Source organism: Motacilla alba, chromosome 18 (assembly GCF_015832195.1).
Source record: "Motacilla alba alba isolate MOTALB_02 chromosome 18, Motacilla_alba_V1.0_pri, whole genome shotgun sequence".
Classification (NCBI taxonomy): Eukaryota; Metazoa; Chordata; class Aves; order Passeriformes; family Motacillidae; genus Motacilla; species Motacilla alba.
The window spans coordinates 8,631,748-8,651,079 of NC_052033.1; the positions used below are offsets into that span (position 1 = coordinate 8,631,748).

The 19,332-nt window shown below is 46.5% G+C and overlaps 2 protein-coding genes across 12 annotated transcripts in view; both read right to left on the reverse strand.

The window, feature by feature from the left end:
• BPTF (bromodomain PHD finger transcription factor) overlaps positions 1 to 1,472 on the reverse strand; it is a 52,611-nt gene extending 51,139 nt beyond the window's left edge. For 7 of the 11 annotated variants that reach the window (XM_038156947.1, XM_038156943.1, XM_038156941.1 and 4 more), the window contains exon 1: positions 640 to 1,472. In XM_038156947.1, the coding sequence (XP_038012875.1) occupies positions 640 to 1,279 (640 nt within the window). In that variant the 5' untranslated portion in view covers positions 1,280 to 1,472. The remainder of the gene's footprint in view (positions 1 to 639) is intronic. The other 4 variants (XM_038156952.1, XM_038156949.1, XM_038156945.1 and 1 more) reach the window with 2 other exon arrangements.
• A 3,344-nt stretch (positions 1,473 to 4,816) lies between these two features.
• On the reverse strand, positions 4,817 to 18,363 carry NOL11 (nucleolar protein 11). The gene is made up of 18 exons (XM_038156963.1): positions 17,816 to 18,363; positions 16,296 to 16,409; positions 15,523 to 15,579; positions 14,799 to 14,944; positions 14,449 to 14,506; positions 13,820 to 13,958; positions 13,212 to 13,415; positions 12,834 to 12,910; positions 12,011 to 12,134; positions 11,216 to 11,319; positions 10,895 to 10,969; positions 8,084 to 8,268; positions 7,715 to 7,840; positions 7,344 to 7,559; positions 6,772 to 6,850; positions 5,826 to 5,918; positions 5,411 to 5,518; positions 4,817 to 5,110 (listed from the first exon to the last, which is right to left on the reverse strand). Exons 1-18 carry the CDS (start codon positions 17,963 to 17,965, stop codon positions 4,997 to 4,999), a joined length of 2,169 nt encoding a protein of 722 aa, XP_038012891.1. The 5' UTR covers positions 17,966 to 18,363; the 3' UTR covers positions 4,817 to 4,996.
• Positions 18,364 to 19,332: the final 969 nt, after the last annotated feature.

The following is a 19,332-nucleotide window of genomic DNA, read 5'->3' on the forward strand; positions in this document are numbered from 1 at the left end:
CCAAACTATAACAATGCAATCTCCATTTTGAACAATGCACCTCATTTCCCTCCTTGGAAAGCTACTTTTGTCTTAAAGCCAGTAGATGCTGGATCCAGTTATAGCTCTGACCTCAAGAGCCTGAAAATTTTCGGTGTTTATAGTTTTTTGGTTTTTTTAAAGCCACTTCAACTTACATGTGCTTCCTTTCCTTTCGACATCAAGTAGTATTTGCAAGCACAAGCCAGCCTTTCCTGTATTTAATTGAAAAGACCTCTTTGCAAGGCATGTCTCTCGTTTCCCTCGTTTTTAAATTTAAAGCGAATGCCCCACAACACTTCTGACATTGTTTGCAACACGAACTGGTGGATCGCGCATTTCTGCGGTCACCAGGTTCCCCATGAATATTTGCAAAGCATCCCCTTGTTCCAGCAAGTGCCGCCCGCCCTCCCTGCTCCTCTCCGTGCACGCGTTTGTGAGCATCTTCCAATGCTCCCCGCGTCCCCGGGGTTGCCAGTGGTTATTTGCATACCCCTCTCCCCGGGAGTGCTTGCGGGCATCCCTCACATCCTCGCATGGGAGTGCGGACCGTATCTGCCAACCTAGAGGGAGCATGTGGGGTGCCCTCGACTTGTTTGAGTTCGCCCACGGACTCTCTACCTGGGGTGCTGCTGTAGGTGCTGTGGCTCCTGAAGCTGCTCTCAGTGCAATAACTGGCATCGTCTTCATCCTCCATCTCTTCGGGGTAGTCAGAGTCGTCGTCGTCCTCCTCCTCCATTATCTCCTCCTCCTCTTCCTCCTCGGAGTCCGGGTTATCATCGGGGTCTCCCTCCTCCTCCTCCTCCTCGGACACCATGCTCTCCTCCTCCTCCTCGCTCTCATGATCGTCGTACACCACTTTGCTGATGCTCCTCCTGGACGAGGCAGCCCTGCCTTGGCTGTTGCAGCTGCCTCCCGCGCCTCCTCCTCCCCCTGCTCCTGCCGCCCCGGCCCTGCCCCTGCCCTTACCGCCGCTGCCTCCCCCACCGGGGGTGCTGCTGCCGCCGCCGCCCGCCTTCCTCTTGCCGCCCCCCCTGGGCGAGGCGGCGGCGGCGGGCGACGAGGCCTGGGCAGCGCCGGCTCCCTTCTGCTTGGGCCCCGCCGTCTCCGCCTGGGCCGCGGCCGCCCACCTGCCGCGGCTGCTGCCGCGCTGCCGGGAGCGCAGCCCGCCGATGGGGCCTGCCGGGGCCGGGGCGCTCGCCGGAGCGGCGGCCGCCGCCGGCTGCTGCTGCTTGGGCGGCCTGCCGCGCCGGCCCCGCATCGCTGGGCGCTGGCCGAGGGGGAAGGGAGGGGAAGGGCGGCTCGGGAGGGCGCTCGGAGTCCGGACAGGCGGCTACGGGCAAGCTCCGCGCCCCGCGGAGGGCGCGGGGCCGGGGCGGGGGGGGGGCCGGGCCGAGCGGGCCGCGGCTCAACGCGAATCGCCGGCGCCCCGCTCCGGATCGCCGCCGGCCGCCATCTTGTTCCCCGCCTGCGCCTCGGCCGCTCCGCGCTGACTGGGGGAAGCGGCACCAGGCCCCGAGCGCCTCACGTGACCGCCGCGCCCGCCGCCGCCGCCAGGGGGCGCGCCCGCCGCGGCCGTGAGGGAGCCGCCGCGACGGGGCGGCCCCGCGACCCCCGGACCCGGCACCGAGCCCGACACCGACACCAAACCCGGACCGAACCCGAACCCGGCACCGACCCCGAATCCGAACCCGGCACCGACCGCAGGCACCGGCACTGCTCCTCGCCCCTTTTTGCTCCGCTTGCCCCTTTCCCCTTCGCCGGCACCTGGCGCGCCCCCCGCCCCAGCTCACGGTCCCGACACCGCCGCTCCCTCAGCCGACCCTGCCCCGGACTCACCCGCTCCCCACACGGGAGTCGCTGGGCCCGTGGCCGGGGTCTCTCCTAGAGCTCGACCGAGGGAGCCACCGGGCCCGTCGGGAACAGCTCTGAGCGAGCTGCGCGCCGGGCCCCGGGAAGGGGCTCCCCACGAGGGTCTTCATTCCCCGTCCAAATCAGAGCCCCGCGTGTCCCCTCGGGAGAGGCTTCCCTCCGCCATCGGCGCAGGCAGCTCCTCTGACCACTGACACTCATCTCTGGCCGTGCTTTGATTCCTCCCCCATTAAACCCTTCTCACAGCTCACCCTTACACAGCCAGAGCCCGTGTAAAGCAAACGCTGAGATCACATACGGACCCACCATCACCGTTTTTCCCATCTACTTTCTCTATTCTCTGTTTCCACAGTTCTCTGGAGCACTAGGGAAAGAGATGGGCTCCGTCTGCTTTGTATTCCCTCTGTTTGTCTCATGTGCCAGAGCCTACAAAGAGCTAAAAATCAACAAAAACCAGTTGCGCAGTTGGGTTTCCAATGCCACCCTTGAATTCAGGGTTATCAGTTTCATAAGCAAAAGCAGTACAAACTGAAAGTCAGCCCAAGGCACACAAATATCTTGTATTTCTTACAACCAGCCTTCCTTTTCATTGCAGATTGAGACAGCTTCAGGATTTCAGAGAGCCAGAAGTCTTATCATTAGAAAATCAGTCTGTTTACAAGTTAATTTCTTTCAGTCCCTTGCTTATACATCTGAGCAAGGTAAAACCCAACACTGGTCATGCCACTCACATGGCAGCGACATGTCCAATGTATCATTTATTTTGCATTCTTCAATAGTGATTTTTGAAGTCCTTTTGTTCATTAACTTGTTGCTCAGGCCGAGCACCTCATTAAACTGTAACATCAAGCACACAACAAAGGCAGCAGGGTTTAGCCCAATTTGCACTATATGTCCAGCTTTTTATCTGCAGCTCTTTTATACTCAGTGTTGCAGCCGCACAGGGCCAAAGCCCTGAACACAGGATGACACACACAGCAGCAGCCAACATTGCCCTACCCCATTTACACCTTTCTTTCTACTCAATTTGCATTCTGAACCTTTCCAAGTTACCTTTAGATTGCTTATGGGGGGCTGAATTGCTACCTCTCACAAGGTGGCAGAGGGTTGTGGTAACTCTTTAAATACATGAATATACAGACACACATTTTCCATTATCTCCTACTGGTATCATGGGAAAAACACCTGCGCATCCTGCCATCTATACACTGAGAATCTAGCAAAGGTACCTATCTGCTGCACCAATCACACAGCCTGCAGCATTCTGAGAGCATTAACACCTCCAAAATACTGTGGATTTTGTGTATTTGTGGTGGATCAAAGGTGCTGAGAATCACGTGCTTCTGAACTGTGAACCAGAGTATCTGTCTCTTAATCCCATCCCTTATCAGTTGGTGATGTGGAAGTGCTTACTGAATTTTCATTTTGTAGGTGGAGGAATGGGTGCACAGAGAGGTATGTTACCTTCAGGGACAGGATATAAATTAGTCCTTTCCAACACACAGCTCAGTAGAGAAATCAACCCCACCCCCAAAACCTGCCCCTTCCACTCAGTAGAGTGGAATATACTGACTTGGAACTTGGGAGCGCCTATTTGGAGTCTGCTGGTAATTAAATGAGCATGTTTCTAAGTGAATTGAATACAGCAGGAAGAGGAATTTTTGGGTGGAAGCTCTACCCTGCTTCCATCCTTAGGACAGATGGAGAAAAAGCTTCCTTTGACAAGGCACTTTGGAGAAGGTGAATAGCCCAGTTGTTCCAAGCTGTTGTCTGGGTGGGCTCCTTCCTCCAAGGATAAGGGAAAGAACCTACAGCTGGATGGCATTCAGAACAAGTGAGCATATGCTCTTGCTTAAATTATTGAGAGGCTTTTGTCCAGTCCTTCACTCCAAACTATTTCATAACTTGTATTGGGAATTGTATTCAGGTGTTCAGCTCTCAAATCAGTTCCATGTACAGTTTTCTAAGACACCACAATGTTGCTGAGTAACGTTACACGAGAGCTCAGCCGTAGATTGGAAGTCAGGTGTAGGAAGGAAGGGCTTACATGACTTTTGCTGAGGTAATTCAATATAATTCCAATTGTCATTTTATTTAGATGATGAAAACCAAAGTATATCAATATACTGATATGCTGAATTCTACTAATATTCCATCACATAATTAGTAAAAATAACATCATATTTGCTGGTCTGAAAATGTACTGATTATCTTGTCCCAAACAGTCCCCCTTATACCTGACTCCAGGAAATTCAGCATTATGCTTCTGTCCCATGTTTCCCTATTCCAGATGAACAGTCCCACAAGTATCTTGTAACAAGTCAGCTTTAAGTGAATGCCTCATCAGAATAATAAGTCAAAAGATACCTGTAAAATCTTCAACAAATGTTGTCTACATAAAACTTTAGTCCATCACTTCGTATTTCAAAGAGTCAAAATCAATCTAAGATATGCTTTGAAATGCTAGAATTCAAGCAGCATAGGTGACATGAACTAAGTCGAGGTGTTCAGTAGTTGAAACAGTACTTACAGAAAACAAACCTATGTAGGTAAGAATGTTCTTATTTTAAATTCAAGATAAGTTTTCTTGTCCAAAATATTGAAAGCAACTTATTACCAGTGCCAAGAAGTCCTCTCTATAAATCTTCAGCTGCTTCTGCAGAGGTTTTTTTCAGACTTGTACATACGTTTGGTACTGACAGTGTATAAATACAACTAAACATGTCACCTTCCAAAGTGACTCGAGCCTTTTAACTGTGTGTGCAGCTCTTTCCAAGCTACACAGCCCAAGACAGCAAGTTATGCCCCCAGCACTTCTGCCACAACCATCTTCTGTTCAGCCAAGAATCGTGTGGTATTCTGGGAAGTTCTCATGATCACGTATCAAAATTCTACATGAAAATATAAGCAAACATCCAGCTTCTCATCCAGTCAAAAAGAGAGATTTTAATACACAAGGTTCAAACTTACAACTCCCATGTAGCTAGAGAGTAACCAGGCTCCTCCTATGTAGAAAACAACTTTAGACAGCCCCAATATGGAGTGCTAATACATCCTTGTCATAAAAGGAATCAATACAAAATAAATGTGTTAATGAGCTTCAAATTCAAATGATTTCCAGCACTTCAATAGAATAGGTCTGAGATTCTCTCAGGTGGTTCAGTCTTTGTAATTCCCGCAAACTTCCTTCAATCTTGTTGAGTTCTGAGTAGAACCGTACCTGAAAAGAAGAAAACAGAGACATTTATAGTAAAGCACACTTTAATTCTTTTCATACATCATCATACTGTGGAACTATCTGTGGTTCTGCACAGCTGAAGATATTTAAACCAAATAAAGCAGCTTTTGAAATCCAAATGAGACAGAGACAACTGCAATTCATGCTCTGGAAGGAGCATACAGAGGAGGACATTATTTGATTCACTATATAATTTGTTGTTGTCTGTCTCCCTCTGTTCTCAACATCCATATTCTGAATCCAACTGAAAATCAAATAATTATCCCAGAAGATGCAACTTACTTGGGCTCTCACAAACTTATGCAGGTTTGAAAGCAAGTCCTTTGCTTCTGGAAGCATCACCATTACAGTGAATTGAGCATCAAGCAACAGGCACATCCAATCCATGATCTGAATACAAACAAGAAAAGTACACTTAGACTTTCCAGTCTGGAAATAACACACATTTGCCTTTAAAAGCTGAACTCTGAGACATTAACTTCTACTGCAAAATGCATGGGTTCATATGTTCAGGCACATTTTAAGGTCTATTTGTGTTTTGATAAAAGTGTTACATCTGACTTCATACAGGTTACATTGGTGGACAGGTCTTTGTAGAATGAATGCAGATGTCAGTTGATTTTAGATATTCCCAACTTCTCACAGTTACACATCCCAGAAAGAGAAGGAAGCACAGCTCTTAGAATGAGCTGCTCACCTGATTTATTGTGGGAGAGCGTATTCCAGGAAGAGTGGTGTTAACTTTTTCACTGCATTTCACATACAGGTAATACAAATACCTGAGAAATAGCTGAAAGTAGAAAAGTCAGAACATTTGTAAAGGACAAACATTTAATAAACCAAGGGGTTTTGTCCTGTACATGGTAATATTTATAAGGAATTTTAAAATTTTAATTCTTGCTTTTGAATGCAACATAGATGCCTGCATACTACACATTAAAAACAAGTTTTATGGTTCTTTTACCCTACCCATAGCTGGATGTTTGAAAATTCTCAGCAATAGTCAGTGTAAATTACATTCAGGGGTAATCACTGTTCCAGGAGATGTGTCAGAGCTGAGATCAGCTTTGTTTTGATGTGTGGGGTTTTTCTAAAATCACTGGAAAATCACACATATGCTCAGGTACACGCAGTTCTTGAAGTTGTATTTCAGATTTTGAGAAACAGGGGAGTTCAGTAGATTTTTTTCCTAAACTGAGGTGATCTAGATTTGTATTACATTTAGGATTATACAGAGTTTGCTTCTCATATTTTCTAAACTTCTTTTTCTGACAGGACTGACTAAATTACTGTTGTTTTCCTTTCTTAAAAACCATCTAAATCCAGGGAAGGTATTATTACTTGCTAACAGAATATGAACTTTTTCCAGGTATGCTGGTCATAAAGAGAGTTTCTTACTTACATCTTCTAAAATAAGCAAGGACTAGAAATATCAAGAAAATTACATAAGTATATGGAAAAATGTGATATTCCTCAATATTAAACCTTATTAGGCATCCCAACTTCATTTTTGTGCATTAGTTTGTTATTCAGACTCCTGAAAGAACGGTGAATTTCTCATATACAATAGAAAAAAATCTCTTCCCTTTCCTTCACCGCGAAATAATAAGTATTTTTACACTTTGTAATATTGAAATACTTACAATAGCTTGTTCAGCTGGAAGGTTTTTCAGGTGAGGCAAAAGAAATGTTTCAGTGTAAGGTGAATGGAGAACAGCATTTCTGTGTAGTGCTATTAAGGGAAAAACACTGCAGGAAAAATACCATGTTCTTCAAACCAGAGTGAATTCTAAAGAAAATATTTCTCCAGATTTTTAAGAGAAGTTCTATTTGAATCTTATTTCTATCATGAAATATCTACAGCAACTGAACCATTATGATAGATTTAACTTGAACAGTTGTGTCCATGCAAGAATGTAACTGCCTGATGTGTTTTAACAGGCAAATATCCAAAGCACTGATACCTTTTCTCTTAAGTAGAGAAAAATTATTGCAAAAAAGTGCAATAAAACAAAGTTTAAATTGTTGTAGATACATTCTAAAAGCTAACTGTTTCTAATTATATTTTAAACAGTTTTTCTACCGAGTAGGAACAGCTCTTGTGAGAACTCAGGAATTGTGAGCAATAACAGAGGATGTGCCTTTTGGCAATACCAAATATCAACATCCCCAGCACGTGCAATGCTCTGGCTGCCCTTCACCACGCAGAGGATACAGCAGTGCTGCCTTCTGAAGCCCAACAGGGCAGGATTCACCATCGCTCTGGCTTTCCTTTGGGATTTTGGTATCACACATGTCCTGGTCCATCTCTTCACTGAAACCATTTTCTAGAATTTCAGTCTTAACTTCCATATCGTTGAATTCAACATCAATGTAACAGATCGCGGAATCTAGATTTATATCTACATTTTTAAGATGGTCTTCACTTAGGCTGTAGAAGAAAATTTCAGACATTAACCACTTTTAATTATTAGCTTTAAAATCAGCAATGCCATCAACACATATAATGAACTCCTTGAAGCTTATTATGACAAAAACAGACTCAAATTTGATGAAGAAAAAAAGGAAAGACTGATTACAAGTTACCTTAAAAACGCTTTCAGGCAAGCATAAGTCATTTCTTCAGGAATATCTGGAAACCGTTCTAGGCAGATTTGTAAGAGATGCAGGTCTTTTTTCTCCAAAGCAACCACCATTAAATCTGGACATAAACTATAGGAATATGAAATTAATAGGTTGCCAGTCCACACTGAGAACTACACTGGCGACTAAAGCAGTAGTACCAATCTTTCTCCCCAGATGGATTTTTATGTAAAACACCAACTTCATCAGAAAATAAACACCTGTAGTACTAAATTCTGATAATTCAAGAGCAGCTGATAAAGAACTTCATTTCTATTTTTTTTTAAATTTTAAAGACTATTCCTTACACTTTAAAAAAAGCAGAGTCACTACCTGTAGGACAAGTTCCGGGTTTCAACGATCTCCTGCAGGATACTTTGAGGGTAGTACTTTGGATTTCTTTTACATCTGTCTGTAAGGGCAGTGACCACACAGCCAATGGTGGCTTGCAGATCTGGGGTCGGTGCTTTTGCCATTAGTTTTTTCAATTCATTTTCCAACACATAATTAGAAGCATCCTGGAAAAGACAAATACTGTGCAACTCAGAAGTACAAGGCACATGTTTGAGAACTACCCCGGCATTAATTAGAAGTTGGCATTAAGGAGAAGCAGACCTATTTTGGAATTCAAGTTACAAAAATTTACAGAAATCCCTCACCACTCTGTGTTTTGATAGGACAGATTCTCTCAAGCATGAAAGAACTAAATGAGGAGATTCCTCACTCTGAACTCAGGCAAGCAGTAACTGCTCATGGATTAACCACCTGTTACATCAGTGACAATACCAAGGTGTGCAGCCACAGGTGAACTGTAGATAAGTTTCCCTTCCTGTGTGACCTATCACAGCACTTGCAGCAGGTTCTAGGAAGGAACTGAAGAGCTTATTGTTGAATTTACAGTGGAATTCCTGACAATTCCTCTGACTTCCTACAGCCAAAATGCCTTCAACAAAATTAAGGCCATAAATAAGAACCTAAATTAAAGCAAAGTTCAGATGAAATATCCTCTCTTATTTACTGTGACTGTCATTAAAAATGAACAAATTTGTGCAAGTTTCCAGAACTCAGCCATTATAAGCCATGTACTTAACCTGGCAACTTCTGTTAAAAATAATAAAAAAAGTTTTTACAAATATATTAATGGTAAAAGGAAGGGTATAACCAACCTCTGCTCCTTATTGGATGAGGCAGGCAACCTAGTAACTAAAGATGAGGAAAAAGCAGAAATGCTTAATGCCTTCTTTGCCTCAGTCTTTAGAGGTAAGACAGCTTGTCCTCAAGACAACGGTCCTCAGGGATTAGTAGGTGGTGCCGGGGAGCAGAATGGTCCTCTTGTTATCCAGGAAGAGGCAGTCAGAGAACTGCTGGGACACTTGGGTATTTATAAATCAATGGGACCAGATGGGATCCACCCTAGGCTGATGAGGGAGCTGGCAGATGAGCTTGCAAAGCCGCTCTCCATCATTTATCAAGAGTCATGGCTCACTGGTGAGGTTCCAGACGATTGGAAACTGGTCAAGGTGACACCCGTTTGCAAAAAAGGTAGGAAGGAGGATCCTGGTAATTACAGGCCAGTTAGCCTGACCTCAGTACCAGGAAAGCTAATGGAACAGTTCATACTGGGTGCTATCGCACAGCACTTGCAGGATGGCCAGGGTATCAGACCCAGTCAGCATGGGTTTGTGAAGGGTAGATCATGTCTGACCAACCTGGTCTCCTTCTGTGACCAGGTGACCCTGCTGGTGGATGCAGGAAAGGTTGTGGATGTATCTATTTAGATTTCAGCAAGGCCTTTGACAGTGTCTCCCACAGCACACTCCTGGAGAAGCTGGCAGCCCACGGCTTGGACAGGAGCACTCTGTGCTGGGTTAGGAACTGGCTGCATGGCCGGGCCCAGAGAGTGGTGGTGAATGGTGCTGCATCCAGCTGGTGGCCAGTCACCAGGGGTGTCCCTCAGGGCTCTGTACTTGGACCGGTTCTATTTAATACTTTTATAGATGACATGGATGAGGGCATCGAGTCCTTCATTAGTAAATTTGCAGGCAACACTAAGCTGGGAGCTTATGTTGATCTAAGGGAAAGAGGGAGGGCTCTGCAGAGAGACTTAGATCAGTTGGATGCATGGGAAGAGTCCAACAGCATGAAGTTTAACAAGTCTAAGTGCCAAGTTCTACATTTTGGCCACAAAAATCCCCTACAACATTACAAACTGGGGACAGTGTGGCTGGACAGTGCTCAGGTGGAAAGGGACCTGGGGGTGCTGGTTGACAGCCGGTTGAACATGAGCCAGCAGTGTGCCCAGGTGGCCAAGAAGGCCAATGGCATCCTGGCCTCCATGAGGAATTGTGTGGCCAGCAGGAGCATGTAGGTAATTCTTCCCCTGTACTCGGCACTGGTGAGGCCACATCTTGAGTGCTGTGTCCAGTTCTGGGCCCCTCAGTTTAGGAGGGACATTGAGATGCTTGAGCGTGTCCAGAGGAGGCAACGAGGCTGGTGAGGGGCTGGGAACACAAACCCTGTGAGGAACCTTTGAAGGAGCTGGGGGTGTTTAGCCTTTGGAAGAGGAAGCTTAGAGGTGACCTCATTGCTCTCTACAACTTCCTGAAGGGAGGCTGTAGACAGGTGGGGTTGGTCTCCTCCACCGGGCAGCAGTTGACAGAACATGAGGACACAGTCTCCAGCTACGTCAGGGAAGGTACAGATTGGATAGAAGGAAAAAATTTTTCACCGAAAGAATAATAAAATACTGGAATTATCTTCCCAGGTAGGTGGCAGAATCACCATCTCTGGATGTGTTTAAAAAAAGATTGGACATGGCACTTGGAGCTATAGTCTAGTTGAGGTGTTAGGGCATAGGCTGGACTCGATGATCTTAGAGGTCTCTTCCAACCTCATTATTCTGTGATTCTGTGATTCTATGTACAGTTCTCAAAACACGCTCCTATGACAAAACTTAATTTCATCATGCCCAAATGCTGTTCTTGCACAATAATGATAATAACAATATCCTTCATCTCACCTGTTCAAGGTAGCTTGGTGAACCTGATATGTGCATGACGACATGGAAAGAGGTAACAGTTTAAGAGACACCTAGAATATTCTGAGAGTGTCTAAACACTACTTGAGGATATTTGGGTTACTTACTTTGAGTTTTAGTAAGAGCTGCCCAACTGATAAGGTCCCTGGTTGTCCAGCAACAGTGCTCCTTTTTGATCTTAACTGTGGTGAAGAAAAAAAATCAGAGTTATTACTCAGCTCCAAAATATTTAAGGATTCCAAGAAAGATAAAAAGACACTTCATGGGTCAACTTGCTGTCCAGACTATAATTACTAACTCTAATTCCAGAAACAGTGTTAGAAACAATCAGTAACAGACAAAATGAAATTTCTTTCTGCTGCAACACCTAAGAGTAGCAGCATGGGGAAGAGACAAGACAACAACCAACGACCCCAATGCTAACTTACATTCATGCTGGACTCTGCTTTCAGAGCTACTGACTCCTGGGACTGAAAGGAAACCACCAGCTCTTCATCTTCCAGGGTATTCCAGTTCACAAACGAGGACACATCTAGGAACACACAAATGAAACTACATGAAGATAACACTTACAGCACATTTATTGAAGTATGAATATTGCATCAACTTCTTATGCTAATAGATACTTTCTAAACTATAACGCAAGTGATTTTATGCTAAGAAAGTTGCCAGTTTTATTTCAGCAGTGGGTAATTTTATGACTTTTTTTATACTGTTTCTCCATTTTGCCTCTGGGAGCAAGAGAAGTAAGTTATTACACAATTTATCCTGAGCATTACTTGCAATGTTTTATCACTACAATGTTTAAAACCACTGTGACAGTACAATTTTTAACTGAAGTTCACAAACTAAGGTTTGACATTGCCCTATCCAACCACAAACTCTTCGAAAATACTTTTTAGGAAACAGCACTTCACTTTGTTCTCAGTATTCATCACCACCGTTCCAGTGTTCTCAGTAATTCCAGTATCTGAATGACAACCTAGGTTAAGTGAAGCCACAATAAATTCAGACATTTGTGTGCTTTGGTGTTCCCAGCACCAGTAAATTCAGCAGCCAGGAACACACTGCTTGAAGTGTGAAGTTGCTCCAAGCTGTTTAGATTCAATTGATTATAGGACTGCGTTAAAATATTTTTTATACAATGTCAGACATCTTCCTTTTACAAGATCTTTTCACTGTAATTGTAAAAAAAGATTGTAATTGTAAAAAAAAAATCTTACCAAAGGTTTGACTGTCCTTGAGCTTTCCCACAGCAGCTGCCAAGGATGATGTTTCACGCTTGTACATAATTACAGTCAGCACTTTCCCATGAATTAGAAAAAATTTTTCTTCATAACACCACAACTGCAAAATATTAAAATGTATCATAAATGAGATAAGCAGAAAAGTGAGTTCCTGCACTGATGTGTAACTCCTTACTGTAAGCTTCAACTGCAAGTCAGTGATCAGATTATTTTAAATTATTTGTGGTAGGTTTAACATTTGTTAGCAAACCTTCATTAACTGCTGATTTTATATACAGAAATTACAAGTGTTGAGTATTTTTCCAGGGATATCCTAAAATATAGTGGTTGCTCCAAGGCATTAAGTCCTCTGAAAATTTCACATTTTAAGTTTCCTCTTGTGCAATTTTAAGACAAAAGCAGTCAGCTGTTCTGGTTCCTTAGGTGTCCTTTCACCTATTTGACTCTTGAGTAGCTTGAAGTGCTACTCAGGTGTTCATAGAATCATTTAGGCCTTCAACTGCAAATTGCCTGAACAGAACAGGCACTGCTGGGTTTGTGTTCAGTCATTTTATTCACCAAACAATCATGATCATGAGAAGCGACAAAGTACTAAACGATCACAGAAATTCCTACAGGCCACCACTCTCCCAATGAATATTCTGACAGAAAGTGCTCATCAGTTGGCCAGCATTAATTTTGCTGCAGAAGCTGCAATTACTGCTCCCCCAGCAGCAGCAGAGCTCTGCAGCCCAGCAGTCCCTTCCCTGCTGGCAAATGCACAAAGCTCAAGGACCCCAAAGCCATGGCTGAGCTTTACCTGGCCGCTGGTCCCCAGGGGCAGCTCCTTTGAGGTTTGCAACGTCTGAAATTTTGTATTCCATATGGTCAGGTACTCTGAAGGAAGTAACAGATAGATGAGACCAAAAAGCAAGGTAAGCACTACGCTTGCCTTTGCTACTTTCAGTTACAAATGCTGGAGGAAACAAAAATAACTGTTTCAAAACAGCTCAGCCAGTATTTAAGCATTAGGAATTACATCACTCAGGTTAAACCTCAATTCAAAGAAAAGTTGGCTTTCCAGTGAAGAGCTTTAAACCAGAGGCTAGGACAAGAGGGACAGCACAGTTTTCACACCCAGTGCTTTGCCCAAGGAAATTTTAGACCTTACAATATCTTAGTCTGATTTTTCAATTACCTTTGGGCCTTCTCCCAGGTTCAGGCTGACCGCCCAACACTGCAATGTGGTCTTTGTCCATGACAACTAAAGATGATCCTTTCAGAACAGCTCCAGATAATGAAAGGTTTAGTAGTAGTGACTTGGACAAAATTTCTTCTTCCTCCTCTTCTTCAGTATCTTTCTGTAGAGGTATCAGAACCTGGTACACAGAATCATTGGAGCCTGTCAAAAGAAAAATAATAATCACTCTTTTAGAACTTTTTTGTGGGAAAAACCTGTTTGATATCATATGGCAAAAGGACATCCGAAAAAACCCAATACCCAGTGAATTCTGAAAGAAGAATTAATGCAGGATATTTAAAGGCCTTGTTATAATCCAAAGCAGCAAAATAAAAGTACAGCAATAAAGGTGTAGTGAGATCTGCAGGGTACAAGTGATTACAGGTAGGAACAGTTGGCCTTTGCAACCATTAAAGTATCAGGAATCTTTCATTACTACTTGTAGCTGTTTTAGAAAGTTTAAAAAACTAAAAATATTAAACAGCATTTCATAAAAATGAACACTTTATGTCCTTTCATATGATTCTTTGCTTCATTATCACAACCCATTAACAAATGTAACTTACACAAACACAGAAGTGTGACAGTTTGGTTTGTTATATGTGCTGTGAAACACCGTGGCTTGGCTGATTTCTGTTGTTCAAGCTTGTATTTGTGTAGACGACTCAGCTGAGGCTTCTGTACATAGACAAAAAATTCCCCACGCTAAAATAAAAAAAAAAAAAGAAAAGTTGCAACAGAAATTCAGATATCAGTACTGCTTAACTTTGGCTGTTGTCCAAAATTAGGAAACTGTGTTTTCTACAGGACATACAGAATTATTTGGAGTAGTCTGCAGACAAACAAGTAAAGAAAATTCTTATTTGATGCAACAAATGGATTTACAGGAAGAAGCATTTGCATAAAGACATATTTTTTTAAAAACATACATCCTATTCAACAGATCTTCACAATGAGTGATGAAGAGTCACACAATGTCTGCTGTACTTGATCTTATTAATTGTTCTCTGCAGTTCTGAGAGCCCAGCTTCTCAGCCCTGAATGCAACACAATTTCCATTTAACTGCTGTCTTGATTAAATCAAGATGATTCTACTAAAAGCTCTTAAAATCAAATGAAACCAGTGATAGATTTTGAAAAAAGCACTCCAGTCTTCTGCTATGAGAGTTTTTTAAATAAAAAGTATTTAACTCACTTTCTCAGTAGTGAAAATTAAGACAGGTTGTTGGCCTTCCATAAAAGCTCCACTCCACCTAAAACAAGAAAGCTGGATGAACATCCTCCAAATTCTCCGTTTATACATAAAGTCTTATCACTACAATGAATACCACTATACATTATAAAGTCATATCACTAGACACCTTCTAGTTTCTAGGAAATCTCTATCAATAACTCTAAGAATTTAAAAACGAAGTGTTGGAAGAAAACACTCAACCCCATGATCTTGGTTTTTCATTTTCCCCCATCTCCTCAAAAGAGGGAAGAACTTTCTTCCTTCCTTTTCTTTCTTCTGAGGAAGAATCCCCACAAAGAGGCACCACTCACTTGATGGCCTCAGCTGAGATGAGGTTCTCAATCTCCTGCTGAGGAGCTTCCAAGAGCGCATCCAGCGTCCGAACCGCCCCTCCCCTGAACAGCACCAGCGGCCCCCCCTGGGGAAGGGAGTGGATCCTGTACACCTCTGCTGAGAGCTGCAAGAACAAACACAAACCTCTGTTCTCTGCTACACTGCCCTGAAAACCGAGCGCTTTGTTCATTATTCTCACTTTTGCCAATAAACTTTAAACAGAAAAATGATGAACCTTTAAGATTCTTGATAACGTAGATCTGGTAGTTGTTGATTTGCTGAAATGCCACAAATAACGCAAATCACTACCCAAAAAAAGCCAGGAAAATGTCCTGACGAGCATCACATTCCTGAATCACATCAGAGAATACATGACAGGGTCATGAGGTCACACAACTGCTCTACAGCAACACACAAAGTGATGTTTAACACATCAACCAGCAGAACGTGAGGATCTGTAACTGAACACAATTCATCATCTTTAGAAAGCTTTCAGAAATGCTGGCCTTGGCATAAAAATCACTTTAGGAGAAATATTCTGATGATAAAGTCAGTGCAAGTGGATTCCTTGCAATAGTCCACAACATCATGAAGCACAAGTTAAGCTAAAATGTAATATGGCCAATACTATGAAAACTGGAGCAGTTTTTCCCTCCACCAGGATCCAAAACACATAGAAGAGAACACCTGAAGGGCACTTACTGTTGCTTTAAAGGCTTTGTCCAAGTTAAGGTCTTCATTCTTCCATATTCTTAAAACCTTTAGGAGAAGCATCATTTTTAGGTAAAAGAGTAACACACAGACTTCTCAGCACTCAAAATACCAGCAACTGCAACAGGAGGAAACACACAGGGAGCATTCACAGTAACCTGAGTGGGAACTGCCCCAGGGGGAGCAGAAACAGCAGGAGCAGAAACCAAGCTCAGAAATCCTGAGCTGGAAAGAAAGGACAGGAGAGAATAAAGAAAAAGACACAACAGAACTCGGAATTAAAGTAGATTAGAGTGATGGAGACAGGTGAGATACAGATGGCCTGATTTTCACAAGCAATGCAAGGCCAGGAGTGAAACTTCATCAACAACAATGAAAAGCCAAAGGCTCAGCACGATCTAAGCAAATGCTACATAAACACAAGAGAGAATTTCAACTGTGAAACAAGAACAGGAAAACACGGATGGGGGTGTGAATTATTGTAACCATTCCAGTACCACGATCATGCAGCTGTAAGTGCCACCCAGGCTGCAACAAAAGTAACTCACCCCCAGGGAGTGCACGCAGCAGGCACTGAGCATCTCCTGTGTCCAAGGGCCACCAGAGCATGGTGCTCAGCACAGACGCTGCTCATGTCACCAATGTGCCGAGGGCTCCCCACACTTTCAACCAGCAATGTCCCACTGCTGATTTTTCCCTACCTACATTCCCTCAGGAGGACCCACCAACTCCTTTTTCCCTCTACAGAAGACGAAGGCTCTCACCTTGTCATCGTGGACTGCAATGTACTCATGGGTTTCAAAGTTGCACACGACTGGACAGGTGAGAATCTGCCCATGTTTAACCGACCAACAGCCCAGGGGCTTCTGATCCGAAATCTACAGAGTCAGAACAAAGACAATGCAATTCAAATGTAACATGTGAAACGCTCTGGGGACTTCTCTCATGACAGAAAGGAAATGTGAGGCAGCCACATCTGACCTGAACTAGAATATTAAAATATGGAAACTGCTATACTCAGAAATTCCTCTTGAGCATTCCTGTTTCCACCTCTACCACCAACAACTTCAGAATATCAGGAAAGAACTCTACATTAATTCGATTTCTTTCCGTGTAAGAAAACACTTTGACCTGTAACAGTCTGAAGGGCTTGTGCTGTGAAGCACAGGTACAAGGCATGGCTATTTCAAAGAGCAAATATTCATTTTATCACTAGTGTAATTGGTTTTTACTGACTAATACAATCACACACTGACTTGTGCCCTTTCTCTTCCTATTTCCCGCGAGTTACTGAGACCAAGAGCAGTGGATCTTGCAGTCTGAACTCCTGCTCTGTGTGATTCACAGCCAAGGGCACTCGAGCCCCTCTCCTTCCTCCGGAGTGCACTGGGTGTATTTACAGCAAGTTGTGTTGTCACATATGGTCTTGGCAGTGGGAATAAACCCAAAGAAGGTTATGTCATCAACCCACTTAGATCGTGGAGTGATTTGGGTTGGAAGGAACTTCAGATCACCAGGTCTCACTCCCTGCCATGAACAGGGGCACCTTCCACTGTCCCAGGGTGCTCCAAGCCCTGTCCAGCCTGGCCTTGGGCACTGCCAAGGATCTAGGGGCAGCCCCAGCTGCTCTGGGCACCCTGTGCCTCACCACCCTCACAGGGAATGATTTCTTTCCAATATCTAAACGAAACCTACTGTCTGTCAGTTTTAACCCATTCCTGCTTGTCCCATCACTACAACCCCCAAGCGTGTGGATGTGATAATCAACTAAACACAGAAATTCAAATACTTGCCCTAAGGTTTCTTATTATGGTCTATTGAATAACAGAGACCAGAACACATTCTCATTTTCAGGTGCTGCAAACCAAAGTTTTCCTGCTGCCAGCAGGACGGCAGCTGACACTGAGCTGACAGCCCAGGACCTGGCACTGCAGGAACACGTACCTGTGGCTTCGGGGAAGTGTTTTTGGGGCGGGGAACGGACAGAGAATATCAGCAAAAGGAGAAATACCCGAACAAGCGCCCGAGCCGCCCCGCGTTCCCGAGCAGAGGGAGCGGGGGCAGCGGGGAGCGCAGGGGGCAGAGCATGGCCCGGCCGGGCCGGCGCCGTTCCCCGCCCCGCCTCCCGCCGGGGATGGCGGCCGGGGACAGCGGGGCCTGGCCCGGACAGGCCGGGACAGAGGGAATACGGGAAGCGGCGCGGCCCCGGCCCTGCCTGGGACAGCCCCCGTGCCGGGGCTGCCCGGGGCGGCGCTGCCGCCTCCCGAGCACGCGCGCGCGGTACCTTGAAGAGCGTGGCGGCCCGGCCGCGCTCGGTGAGCAGCACGAGGTCGCTGTCCGGGCCCGGCTCCAGGCACAGCCCGGGGCCGCCGCCGGGGCCGCCGCCGCCGGGGCCCGGCCCGCGCAGCGTGAAGCTCTCGCACAGCGCCGCCATCTTGGCCAGGCCCGGCTCTCGCGAGAGTTGGCGCGGCGCGCGCGCCCCCGCGTGACCCGGGGCGGGGCCGGCCGGGGTCGGGACGGGCCCGGCGCTGTCGCGACAGGGAGCGCGCGCCGCTGTCGTGCGGCGCCGCCCGGCGGGCCTCGCCTTCCCCGAGCGCGCAGGGCGGCTCCGCGGCGGCTGAGGGCTGCGAGCCCCTGCGCCGCCAAGGCGTTCGGTGCGCTAAGTACTGTGAGAGCTGAGCAGAGCGATCGCAGCTGTCCTCGGGACGGCGCCCCGCAGCGGGACGCTCAGGGGCCCGCGGGCGCTGCCCTCACTCGGGTGTCCCCGGCCCGTTCCGCGCACCGCGCCCATCGCTCCCGCGGCGTTCCCACGGCGGGGCCGGCTGCATGCTACCGAGGGCTCGGATTCGCGCTAATCAATGGGTCACGTGCACGCCAATGAGCGGGGTCACGTCTCCGGTAATGAAGGTCACGTGTATGTTAATGAGGCTGTCACGTGTGCGGTAATGTGCCCGGGGACGGGCGGTGAAGGCTTCGCTGGGGCTCGCGGTGCGCGCAGGCCCCGCTGGGTGCGGGCTGCCCGCGGCGCGGCCCGCCCGTGCGAGTCCCCTCGGCTGCGGCACGGCGGGAGATTGGCCTGAGGGCAGCGACACGGGGCGGGGATTGTCGCCGGGGCAGCGACACGGGGCGGGGATTGTCCCCTTTGCAGCACGGGAGGGGATTGTCCCCTGGGCAGTGGCATGGGGGGGAGATTGTCCCCTGGGAAGCGGCACGGGGCGGGGATTGTCCCCTGGGAAGCGGCACGGGGCGGGGATTGTCCCCTGGGAAGCGGCACGGGAGGGGATTGTCCCCTGGGCAGCGCAGCCCAGCCCCGCTGACAGCGCAGCCGGGGGTTCCCATTCGGGTTTCCACCGCTTTGTATTTTCCTGTGCAGGATTTTGAGTGCGTGCGGATTTCAGTGCAGCCCTACCCGAGAACAGGAGCCCAAGGTGTGAAAGGTCAGTGCGGGTCACTGTGGGCCTGGGCCCTGCCCCACCTGCTCGGGCACACCTGGCTCCGGCGGCAGGGCCGGGCACCGTGACCCAGCGGCTGCCGAGATGTCCCCGGGGCTGCGCGGGCTCTGTCCCCACCGAGCCGTGCGATTTCCAATTTAAAACATTTCCAGTCCCGTCTTTGTTCCCCCTGCCCTGTCCCACGCTGCCCGGAAGCTTTTCCGTCCTGAACGAGCACTGCCGTTCTCTGGAGCAGGGAAAGCTTCGTTTCTGTGGAGAAAGTCCCTGTGTAAAAGCTTATAAAGAACCGTTGTGCAAAGGGAAACTTCTGTTGACTAAAATTAACTGGCTTGGAGACAAGCCTGAGAGG